General features: G+C 36.6%; 1 protein-coding gene across 5 annotated transcripts in view; it reads right to left on the bottom strand.

Moving 5' to 3' along the window:
- Nucleotides 1-1186: 1186 nt before the first annotated feature.
- The window catches only part of LOC113638814 (latent-transforming growth factor beta-binding protein 4-like), a 56617-nt gene continuing 44581 nt past the window's right edge, over nt 1187-13222 (bottom strand). For all 5 annotated transcript variants that reach the window (XM_047822432.1, XM_027140272.2, XM_047822431.1 and 2 more), the window contains 12 exons: nt 12297-12428; nt 12050-12175; nt 11738-11872; nt 9677-9865; nt 7895-7966; nt 7632-7760; nt 5700-5843; nt 3944-4096; nt 3497-3737; nt 3097-3311; nt 2288-2437; nt 1187-1903 (listed from right to left, as the gene is read on the bottom strand). In XM_047822432.1, the coding sequence (XP_047678388.1) occupies nt 1767-1903; nt 2288-2437; nt 3097-3311; nt 3497-3737; nt 3944-4096; nt 5700-5843; nt 7632-7760; nt 7895-7966; nt 9677-9865; nt 11738-11872; nt 12050-12175; nt 12297-12428 (1823 nt within the window). In that variant the 3' untranslated portion in view covers nt 1187-1766. The remainder of the gene's footprint in view (nt 1904-2287; nt 2438-3096; nt 3312-3496; nt 3738-3943; nt 4097-5699; nt 5844-7631; nt 7761-7894; nt 7967-9676; nt 9866-11737; nt 11873-12049; nt 12176-12296; nt 12429-13222) is intronic.

The following is a 13222-nucleotide window of genomic DNA, read 5'->3' as shown; positions in this document are numbered from 1 at the left end:
ATCATTTTGTTTACAATACCTTCTACTTTCCCCGAGCATTTTATTAGGAACCCTTTCATTTTGCACATTCAGGCCATGGTCACAGAGACCTTCCTTATTCTGATGATTGATGTGAATATTAACTGCTCTTGCAATGAATCCGCATGTTTTTTAGCATTGTGCATGCATACATGTCTAGGCATACAGGTGTTCCTAATAAATTGCCCAGTGAGTGTAAAATATATAATATACATATATGCATTACTTCTTCACTGATCCAACCATGGTCCTGTGTAAAGACAGCGAGTGAACAGTGATTGTATTTTAACGTGGCATACATTCATGTCTGATTCGAAGTTATCTAATTTTTTTCCCTATAATTTATATAATCTATAAACCTTACTATAGTTTACAATAAGACTTAAGACTGTTAAAAGTCACACACAAACAAACAAGTAAACAAACAAAAGTGCAGTTTGCTACAATCACAACAGATATTGAAAGGAAGTGGGGAAAAAGCCCCCAACTGTAATTATCATGCAGCTGAATTGTGAAAATAACGATAGATCTTGTTGCACAAGACTATAAACAGCTGTAGAAAGGACATTATTACCATTTACTATCCAGTGTCACCCAGATGAGGATGGGTTCCTTTTTGAGTCAAGTTCCCCTCAAGCTTTCTTCCTCATATCATGGAATTGATATTCCGGGAGTTTTTCCTTACATTAGGGATAAATGTTAAACTTTACCATTGTTATTCTGTGTTTCTATCTTTCTGTAAAGCTGCTTTGAGACAATGTACATTGTAAAAAGTATTATAGAAATAAATTGAATTGAATGTGTGACACGATCACAACGTGCAATCAGCTAAAGCTGTTTTCGATTCGTTGGCGAAATTTAGTACAGCTTTTACAGAAAAGGCTTTACATTTTTCAGTGCTAGTAGTATCAAAGTAGTTCGATGAGTCATGTGCTTGTAGTTTTGTCAATTCTAGATTTAATCCACAAAAAAGCAAATAAAAAGCAAAAAACCACAAGATGCTAGTTGCATTACAAATTCATATTTATTATCAATCAAGCATGAAAATTCATAGTAATAAAAAAAAAAAAAATTAAAAAAGCCTGAGAATAGGAATTCTGGTGGGACTGACTCTAATAAGTCATGAAATTCATCAAATTCTGAAATATGACACAAGAAACACAAAGTGTAATATTGAGAATTTTATTTTCGACACCTCCGAATTAGCCATATCAAAAATATAAGGCAATACAATGAACAATCGTCTTTGAAAAAACAATTATTCATTGTAGAATTCCACAAAAGGCCACAATTACAGTGCAGTGCGTTATACATGGGCGATTCGCAACCGTACAATCACATACATTAAGATTTCGATTAGCTTTAGATTTCAATGACAGTAAAATTCATTCATCAAACATAACACCTTAAGACATTCAAATACATGTGCTTTCCTAAGCAGATTCAGATCAACTCTACTGAATTTTGTTTTACTGACTCACCATCTATGTACATCACATAGCCTACCTTTAACATAGTAAAATATTTTGTGCCTACTGTAAATGTTTTGTATATTGCATTTGTGTAACCTCTAGAAAATTCTATATAAAAATATATAAAAAAAAACACAAAACAATTTACAGCCATAACAGATAAAACCTATAATGTCTATAAAATAATCCAATAAAATAGGATATAGTTAATAACTAACATTTGCTATTTGTGTGTGTGTTTGTGTGTGTGTGTGTGTGTGTGTGTGTGTGTGTTGCTTAAGCAGGTATGCAGTAGTTTGGTCTGCGTGATGCGATGAATCCCCTCAGACACACACACCTATATGAACCTTCTGTGTTTACACACTGTGCATTTCTACACTCTGGAAAGGTTGGATCCTCACACTCATCCACATCTGCAGTGCAACACAGAAAACAAATACACACACACTAAAATTCAGAATGTTTTCAAAAGTCATAAGACCAGTATTTTGTTGCATTTAAATGCAATTTAATATTTTATTTAAACGATAAAATAAATATATTAATAACAAAAAAAAAAAAAATACTTTAAAAAAATATTGCTTCCCTATTTTTATTTTTGGATATTTTTTATTTTTCTTATTTATTTATTTATTTATTTATTTATTTATTTATTTATTTATTTATTTATTTTGCTACTTTTGTGTTTGGAAATGTTTAATAATGTTACTAAACACTATTATGCTTAAACTGTAGATGTAGAATACTGAATTAACATTATTTACACATCCCACATTTAGAAATAAGAACAGTGTTACCTAGACAGGTCATAGAGGAGATATCGAGCTGATATCCATCATAACAGTCACAGGTGTATCCTTCACCTACACGAACACAGCGGCCATTTTCACAGCCCTGCAGTATACCACACTCATCCTCTGGCAAGCCAGCGAATGACTCGTAGCGCCCTGAAAACACACACACACACACACACACACACACACACACACACACACACACACACACACACACACACACACACACACACACACACACACACACACACACGTCTTAATTTTGCTAATAATTTAATAGTGTAGGCCAAACCATAGGAAGCACACCCATGAGCCCAGGGAAGAGATGTGATGTTTTATGTTTTGACCAATATTTCTTGAAGTACTATTCTCCAAATTCTCTATTCCACTGAGCTTTAGCATATGCAAAACCTATTTTCCAAGCTAGGCCTTTTGCAAACTACTGAAGAGAGGGTTACTCATAAAAACAATATGGCTGCTGCTTATAAATACTAGCAAGACAGAGTCTAATTTACTCATGCATGGTTGGCTATATGTGCATACTGTATATAGACGATTCTATGGATGACTGCAAATGGGGCAGGGGAAGGAGCTAACTTCAGATAACTGTAAATATGATTGGGCTGGAATTCAGAGACTCTGAATTGAACCTGAAGCAAATAAAAAAATTTTTACAGTCATTTTTTTTCTTTTCATAAAGACTCACTAAGTAAATTTAATATTACTTAAACAAAACATTGATAAACCTTGAAGCAAATTTAACCTAAAACTATTAAATGAAAAACTGATATGAAATCTGTATGTGTACGCACTTTCATAGACTCGCTGTGGTCTTTCACTTCCTGGTCTTCTATCAGTGAAGGGTGGGAGAGGGGCAGTGTCTCTCCATGACTCCTCATCTTCATCACCTTCAGTGAGGAGGCCAGTACTAAATCGTGAGCCATAGAAGCGCTCGTTACGAGGATCTGGTGCAAATGGCGGTGCAGCAGCTGAGTCATAATCTTCCTCCTCATAGTAACGCCTGGAGCTAGACCAACAATATTTTGTTGTTATTTTATACTTTCATTTATTAATTAAGAAATTATTATTATAAATTTATCTTCTTATTGTTATTATTATTATTATTATTATTATTATTATTATTATTATTATTATTATTATTAGTAGTAGTAGTAGTAGTAGTAGCAGTAGTTAATGTCACTGCTTGCCTACCCGAGACCAGGAGGCACGAAAGGGGTATATGAGTCAGCCGGGCGTGTCCTCAATCCAGGTCTGCGTCCTGTCCCTACACTGTAGTAATCGTAATCAGATGTACGAGGTAGCTCTTGGTAAATGACCTCACCGTATGGTGTTCCATATCCCCCTCCTCCCCCTGGGAGTGGGGCAAAACGCTCTGCATACCGAGGCGAATTTGGAGGAGGACCAAAACTGGTGCACATTGATTCATATTCCTCTGGAAAAATAAACAGAACACATCTGAATAGCCATCACACACTCACACACACACATACACACACACACACACACACACACACACACACACACACACACACACACACACACACACACACACACACACACACACACACACACACACACAGATTTGATTCTTAGGATCAGATACAATGAGAATTTATGCAAAAGATCTTGTGTGCTTACCCTCATCTCTGCGTGGACACAGAGCACACTGAAGCCCCCATGCTTCTCCATATAAACAGCAACACTCTGTAAATGTCACTTGAATTCCTCGCAAGAGCCTCTGACACACCAGATCAGCTGTTACATGCTGCCAACAGAATGACAGATTCTCATCTAGAGAGAAAGAGAGAGAATGAGAACAGACAGCATTAATACAGCAGTACAAAAAGTTTTATTAGTAAACTTTTTTATAATAAAAAATTCTAAAAGTCTAAAAACCCTAGTGGAAGGTTAACATAACAAAAAATTATATTAATCATAAAGCATTTAAAAATGATCATAAAAATTTAATTTCAAAGAGTTAGGTCTTTAGATGTTGTTTGATGATGGCCAATAACTAAGGAGATTGGTGCTGGTCTGTTTTTCTGCTTTGTAGCTGAGCATTAATGGTTTAAATCTGATGCAAGCAGCTACAGGAAGTAGGAGGAGGGAGCACAGCAATTGGGTAGTGTGGGAGAACAGGGTAAGGTTGAAAACAAGTCATGTGTTGTGAATTAGATGCAGGGGTTTAATGGTGCAGAGATGCAGACCTGCCAGAGGCGAGTTGTAGTAGTCCAGTCTCTAAATGATGACAGGGGACTGAACAAGCACCTTTGGCTTCACCTCCTAAAAACCTGCCTGAAGGTTGGACCTATTTGTGAATATGTGTACGTATGAAGCCCTGGTGTTCTCAGGAGCTCTCAGGGTGTGTTCCCAGCTAGCCCAAAGTATTCCAAAGATTGATGATGACTTTGATCTGGATAAAGTGGTTACTGAAGATGAGTGAGCATATAATAAAATTCCTAGCTCTATCTAGAGCTGATCACAGTCTCTAAATTCCCTTTAGCAAGAAGCCAAATAGTAATTGCAATTGCCACAAAAGACCTTTTTACTAAATATCTGTTGTTATTTTTGCATTGTTATTTGCATCACACAGAAAAAAATTGTTTCACACACACACATTTACATTTACGGCATTTAGCAGACACCCATATCCAGAGTGACTTACAACTGAGCAACCTGAACTTCATTCAGGGCCTTGCTAGTAGTTCACTGGCTTGCAACTAGTTTTCCCACAAAAAAAAAGCAGAAAATTCTGCACAAAGTGCATCACAAATTTTGAAAACAAACAAACAAACAAACAAAAAAAAACCTTGAAATATTTTTGCCTGCAAAATTCACAAAATTGTCCTGGACAGAGTAAATAATAAACTAATTTCCCCCTAATTACTTTAAGTATATGTTAATATGTTACACTTGCAATACTTCCTAAACATAACCTAAAATATTCCTGACTTTTCCTAATCTCAAACCGGTAATACTCGCCAACTTTTTTAAAATTCAGTTTTATACATTACACATAACTTTAGGTAGTATTACTAAATGTGCTCATGCTTACAATATTCTCATACTTTGCTAACAAAAAACAAACCTAAATGTAAACCTAAAAACAAACCTAAATGTAATGTTTAAACCTAAACCTTTAAGCATTCCACCATTTCCAAACTTAACACTTTGACAACCTCTGACAAATTCTGACAGATACAGTATTCAAATTAACTGGAATAGAAATCAACGAAATTAGTCACAGGGAACATAGATTTGATTGGATTGGTAGATATTGTTTTTAGCTTTTCTTTGTTTTGGTCATATGGTGATGTATAGTATAGATTTACAGTAAAATACATAATAATTGAATGTAAAAATATAAATGAATATCAATGGGAATGGGACTTACCAACAGTGAGGCCTGAATTGTTGACACAGGAGCGTTGTGTGTCATCCAGCACTAGAGGTGGCTCACACGTGCAGTAATATGAACCAAGTGTATTCACACACACACCGCCTGGACACATGTCCCCACTCTCACACTCATCATTATCTATAAACAGAGAGACACATATAATAATCACATTTGTATTCTCTTTGGTAATGTACTTAAGAAAGCCCTACTAAAAATATCACATTGAATAAAACTGGATTAAGATACTTCTTTTTGATGTTTTAGAATAAAAAAAGTTTAAAAACTTCAGTTCATTTTCTTTAAAAAAAAAATTACAGTGGACTTTTAGACTTTATTGTATTTTTTTTTAAATATCAGAAATTTGCTAGCTGGAATGTCAATACGTTGATGTCCTATATCTAAGAATGCACCTCAAAACCATGAAAAGGTTAATTGACAAATTGACAGAAAATAAAAACAGAAGAACAAAGCGAATAAACTGCCGTAAAACTTATTAGACCCACTAGTACATCCAGCATGCAAGGTTAACATCCAGTGCATGGAAAATGCTCTGTGGGTGTGGATGGCTACCAACATTATATTACTCACCAGGGTAGGTTTTTGTACAGTGCCAATTTATATATATATATATATATATATATATATATATATATATATATATATATATATATATATATATATATATATGCAAATTGTCTGCCAGTATTTTCTGATATAAAATGCTGCATTCATCTTGCCATCAATTTTTAATAACTTCCACTGGAGATCATACAGCCCCAAAACATAAAAGATCCACCACCATGCTTTACATTGGGGATGGTGTACCATTTACCGTAGGCCTTATTGACTCCTTTCCAAACATAGCATTTATGGTTTTGACTATAATGTTTTATTGTTGGAAGCCATCAGGACCAACCAGGTTACATTTTTTCTAGTCCCATGTTTGGTGATCCCTTGCGAATTCCACTAATTCTTGCAGGTTAGTGGTGTAGAAGGAGACATGGCTTTCAAAGCCATTTTTTAGACATTCTTTAAGCGTTCTCTCGCAGATGCCATCATATGGTTATTGGGCTGCAGTCAGCATCAGTAATGGCCTTAATTTGGGTCATAGATTCACAGACAGCCCATCGGATCCTCTGGCTAAGTGCAGGTGAAATTTTATTGGGTCTACCACTCGATTTTTTTGTCCCATAACTCCCAGGATCTTTTAATAAAATTTAAAATGACTGTCTTACTGCGTCCAACCTCGGCAGCGGTGGCATGTTGCGAGAGCCCTTGCTTGTGCAACTCAACAATCCTGCCACGTTCAAAAACAGAAAGCCTTTTTGCTTTTGCCATCCAGAGATCATGACTGTCTGAAGGACAATAACATTAAAGACATATTTTTGCACAGATTTTAACTTAAAGGCTATGGTCTTAAACTTTTGATCAGCTGATGACCAGCCTGTTTGAGTTCAAATGAAGTTTTCAATAAAGTTGCCTACTCTGTATTTTGTGTCTCTTGCTCTTGTTTTTTATTTTGGCATTTTGGAGAAGTACTTACAACCTGGTTACAATCCACCAGTGCAAAATAATTGACATTTATACTATTGACAATTATAATAATGTTATACGTAAGTATTATATATATTTTCCCAGGTCTTTTGATTTTGTTCAGGAGTGTATATAAATATTATTTCTTTCAGTGTTCACTTGACTGTATTATCTAGGAATGAAATCTCTGGAGATGAAAGCAAGCATTGTTGTACAAAGGAAAGACAAACACAAATGAGTCATGTCTTACTATTATATATTACTCATACAATCTGGATGTCAAAGACTTGCACTGATGTTAAGTTAAGTAAAAATGGGTCAGAAAGTATATGGTACATCATATAAAGAAAGGAAATAATAACAGTGTGTGCCATAAGTACAGATAATTCTTACCTATACACTCCAATAAGTCCATGTCGTAGTAGTAGCCACTGGGGCAGTAACACGAGTAACCAGGGATGTTGTTTACACACACACCACCTTTACACACATCGGGGTCGAAGAGTTTACACTCGTCCACGTCTGCAATGATGCCACAACACACCAATCAGCAACAACAAGCACAACAATGCAAACACATATACACAGGGCTTTGTGTTGGAAGAGTTACTATTTACAACATAAAGTGTGTGTGTGTATGTGTGTGTGTGTGTTACCCCTATAGCCGAAGGCCCCCACTGCAGAAGTCACATATCCACGTCCGTTCGGACACATTGCTTGGAATTCAGCTGAGGAAAATATCAAACAGGTGTGTACACACGCTTACTTGCCAGTTTATCAGGTAAACTTACAACATAGGTCACTTTGTAAGGCTACAGTTAATGACCATAGTCAAGTAATAATGTGTGTTGAGCTAGTCCAAGTGTATTCATATATACAGTCCATGTGTACAGTGAGGAGAATAAGTATACACACACTGCATACATAATATCCACTTCAAATGTACACACATATTCTCTTTTAAATTCTGCCTTTGAATATGAATATAAATGATAAATTCATAAACATAATCAGTGATGTGTTTTAAAAACAATTGATAAGGAAAAACTTATTTCCTATGACACAAATGACCAATATTAGTACTTGGATGCAAAGTGACTGTACTTTAATTATCTTTTTGAAGGATTGTTGCTTTATATTGGAAAATTCCTCTTGACAAACCATCTTCATGTCCCAAGTGTAACAAGGTTTCCTCTGATGAACTTGTGATGTCAAATTCATAAAAAGATTCTGAATTTAGGGAATTGGCTAGGCCATTTAAGACCTTCTTGAGTTATTTTGGGGTTGTTAGCTTGATGAAACTGCCATTTTCTCCCCATATATATTGTCTTAATGTTCTGGTATATCGCTCCATTTATGTTTCAGTGACTGCTTATGCCCCAGTACTGTGTCCAGAAAAACTGCCAATATTATAATGCTATTACCTCTGTACTTCACTGCGGGTACAGAGTTCTTAGGATCATGAACTCGAACTTTCTAAGCTGAGTTATTGCCAAATATATCTATTTTTCTTTTAACTGACGACGGTATATTGTCCCAGAAAATCTTTTTTTTTTTTTTTTTTTGTAAATTTTAGATCTCTGTGCTTCTTTTCTTTTTCTTTTCTTTTTTTTGCAAAGCTGTTTTGTATGAGATATAGGAAGATTGTGATTTTTTTTTCACCTTCATTATCATTTGTCTGAGAATGTGATGTGAAATCCTCTACTACTAAATCCTCATAGATACACTTATCCTGAGGCAATTAGTTGTGGATTAATGAAATTTCCACTTATATATTATCAAATTAAATGTGCTGTCAGAGATGTTTAAGGTCTTTGCTATGGCTTTGCAATGGTGTCATATAATATTGAGCTTCGGGAAGCTCTTTCACATTAATCCTTTACTAGGAAATATTTCTAAATAATGTTATCTTTTGCAAAGTGGAGGTCGAACCCACAAATTTGGAAACCCAATAAGAAAATTTGTCTAAGAAATTGTCTTGACGTTTAGTTAATCTTTAATAACAAATGCTAATGAAATAATACTTGGCTTCAACACTTTCTATTAGATTTGGCTCTTCATGACTAGATTTGGTGAATTTTATTTTATTGGTAATACCTCTCAACGTGTGTGAGTCCTTGGTAAAAGAGCTGTGCATTTCATGAAAACAAAAGATTAGTAATTTACCTGCTGTGTTTACATTCATTACAAAAATTATCCAGACAAATCTAGGGTGTGTTTCACTTTATGTTATCACTTTACATGACTGTCACTGACTCCATGTATCATCAGTCTGGGCTGGAAAGAAATCCACCACAGCATATGCTATTTGTATTTTTCTTAAAATTCTTAGAGGTGTTGTTATTCTTGTGTCCAAAATAATCGACTTTAAAACCTGTGCATTTATCCCAGGCACCCCTGATTATCATCCCAAAACTTGTGTTTATGTGTTTGCTTACATGTTCCAGCTTGTGGGCAGAAAGTGTACTGGCACTTGAGTCCCCAGGCTCGCCCCACAGTGCAGCAGCACTCCTGTACAGTCGTATTAGAAGAAAGGACTGCACACTGGTCCCTCTGATCCACGTTAAAATAACACTCTATCTGCTCTCCAGGCTGGGGTAGGTGTGATAATGACTCTGACCCTGACCCTGACAGTGAAACACACACACACACACACACACACACACACACACACACACACACACACACACACACACACACACACACACAAAGGCATCAGATACATAGATTAGTGTCCTTAGGTGAGTTTCTGATCTTACACCTGAATAAAATTAACCTGGTATACTTTTGCACATAATCTATATATGCACACACACCAGGCTGCTACATATATTGTTTAGATTGTTTTCAGACACTTCAAAATCTTATATCTATATTTATTTTTATTCACTTACTATTCGTATTATCATGCTGCTGTGACACCTTTCTCCATTCCGGATGACAACAATTATAATGAATTCAATATTCAGTTCAGAGGAAGTGCTCTGTATTGAGTTGCTACAGTACGATGCCACTGTTTTTGTTTCACTCTAATAATGAGGGCTAATGTGCATAATAAAATGGCACTGAATGTACAACTGGTTCTAGTATACTGTATGTAATAGTAAAGTAACGTTTATTGCATTTAACCTCAAGTGCCTTCTCATTATTTTTACTGCACCCTCAGGCAATAAACTATTAAAAGATGAATACACCTATCAGTCATAATATTAAAACCACGGGGAAGTGAAATTAATATATAATGGTACATCTCAAGGCATGGGATATATTAGTCAGCGAGTGAGTTCTTAATGTTGATGTGTTGGAAGCAGGAAAAATGGGCAAGCGTAAGGATCTGAGTAACTTTGACATGGGCCGAGTTGTGATGGCATGATGACTGTGTTAGATGACAGCAGATCTTATGAAGCCTGGGATGCATTGGTTACATACCAAAAGTGGCAAAAGTACATACCAAAAGTGGCACAAGGAAGGATAACTAGTGAACTGGTTACAGGGTTATAGTAAATGATATATGTGGTTAGCTTGTCTGGGGAAATTCCACAGAAGAACTACTCTAGCACAAATTGATGAAGGTTAATGCTGTCTATGATAGAAAGGTGTCAGTGGCTGGGTAGAAGCATACTGGATCAGAGTGCCCTTACTGACCCCATGTGGATGTTATTTTAACACATACCACCTACTTAAACATTGTTGCAGACTATTTACACCCTTTGAATGCAACGGTAATGGCATTGGTACAGAATTCAAGGTGTTGATGTGGCCTTCAAACTCTCAAGTTCTCAATCCAATCAAGCATCTGTGGGATGTGCTAGACAAACATATTAAACCATTTCAGGCCCCACTCACAATTTACAGGATATAAATGATATAATTTTGATACTGCTGTGCGAGATATCACAGCCCAGCTTCATGCAAGGAGTGCGTATTGGAGTTGTTTTGGTAGCACAAAGGAGACCTACGTAATTGAAACAGCTGGTTTTAATGTTATGGCTGATCAGTGTTAATTTTTTAAATAAACACAAGTCGAATAGCCGGTAGCCTTCAGTGTGGAGCAATAACGCACAGACCCTGGACAGATGGCCAGTCTTTCTGTAGATATATGATTTATTCCAGACCTTGGTTATTAGTGGGCTCTTTAATCCTTGGGTTACTGATCATAAGGTCAGGGTTTAAGCCACGGCACTGCCAAGCTGCCACTGCTGGGCACTTGAGCAAGGCCCTTAAATCTCTCTTCACAAGGGGTACAATAACATGGCTGACACTACACTTCCTAACAAGCTGGGATATGTGAAGGAAAGAATTTAATTCTACTGTAATGTACTGTATGTGTGACAATGGCTTCTTTGACTTGGCTGTATTTTTTGAAGTGGCTGTATTTTTAGTCATTTACACTAGGGGGTGGTAATGTATTATTGTACCCTTTTGTGTGAGTGTGAGTGTGTGTGTGTGTGTGTGTGTATGTGTGTGTGAGAGTGTGTGTGGGTGTGAGTGTGTGTTACCTGTGGTTACACACTGTCTTGTAAGTGGGTCAAATTCTTCCTGCCGCTTCTCACATTCACACATGAATGAACCTTCAACATTCCAACAGCGTGCCGCTCCGCACACACCCACCATCACCGCACACTCATTAATGTCTACACAAACACATACATACACAGAAATAATTCAGCTACTCTATAACACTACATCTATTCACATGAACATTATTGTATCACAGTTTTTCTTACTCCTCTTCATAGTATACAACAATCATAAATAATGGTTTTAAAAAGGCATATATGGGCACAAATGTGTATATGCGTGTGACCTACCCACACAGGACCGCCCATCTGGTGTTGTCTCATACCCCTGGTCACAAATACACTGATATGTACCAATCAGGTTCCTACAGAACATGTGCTGGCCACAAACACTCTTGTTTGCACACTCGTTAATGTCTGAGAGACAGAGAAAGGGCCGGTGTGACCAAATTCCACCCAAACAATAGCACATTCTGTAATTCTGCAGTGTGCATGCATATGTGAGTGTGTGTGTGAATGTGTGTGTTCGCGATCTTACCCACACACTCTCCTGTTGCCGTGAGGCTGTATCCAGGTTCACAGGTGATGAAGCAGCGAAACGAGCCGATGGTATTCTCACAGCGCTGAGAACCACACACACTCCCATCAGAGTCCACACACTCATCCACATCTGAAACACACACACATGCACAATGGGCAATCTTTAGGTAAGATTGTGTTTAAATGTTTGCAAAAGCCAAATTGAGCCAAAAGCTGTGCATTTGCAAATGTTTCAGAATCAGAGGTTTTCTTTGGTGTACACAACACACCTGATTTGCATTTGGTTATATCCTCAAAACTAATTAAAAGTTCCAGATAACACAGCCGACATGATGACCGAAAGTCAAAAATAGATTTAAAATATAAAATATATATGGTATAGTGTACATGTATATCTATTGAACTCAGAGAGACACAGAGAAACTGCTATGTTTTTTTCTTTCTATCTTTCTTTCGTTCTTTCTTTCATGTTTTAAATCAAATCAACCTGTTTCAGCAACTCTGGGCAATGTCTGACAGCAGAAGGACGTGTCCACTGGATGCAAATGGTCTGCAGCACACTAGGGAATATGCAGCACATTGCAGCATGAGACGTAACATCAGTCACTCACTAACTGCTGCTTCTGACAGTTCAACACAGCAGTAAAAAAACGATACAACCGACGTACCCTGAGCCATTAAAACCAACCTTACTTTTATACAGTGCCATTTCTACTTAATTGAGTGACCAATTCTTATTTGTCTCATCTGTATCAGGTCTCCCAGAATACTCTATGGCTATGTTTGCAATCCAGAGACACACAACGACACACACTTTAAACGTTCTGCCCCTGACCATTACAAAGTCTTCTATTACTGTGTTTGTTTTACCACACTGCTATGTTTTGTCTCTGCCTTATTTATGTTGTATTGTTGTGCTTTGCC

The sequence above is a fragment of the Tachysurus fulvidraco genome, chromosome 13 (genome assembly GCF_022655615.1).
Source record: "Tachysurus fulvidraco isolate hzauxx_2018 chromosome 13, HZAU_PFXX_2.0, whole genome shotgun sequence".
NCBI lineage: Eukaryota > Metazoa > Chordata > Actinopteri > Siluriformes > Bagridae > Tachysurus > Tachysurus fulvidraco.
This window is presented reverse-complemented; position numbering and strand designations above follow the sequence as displayed.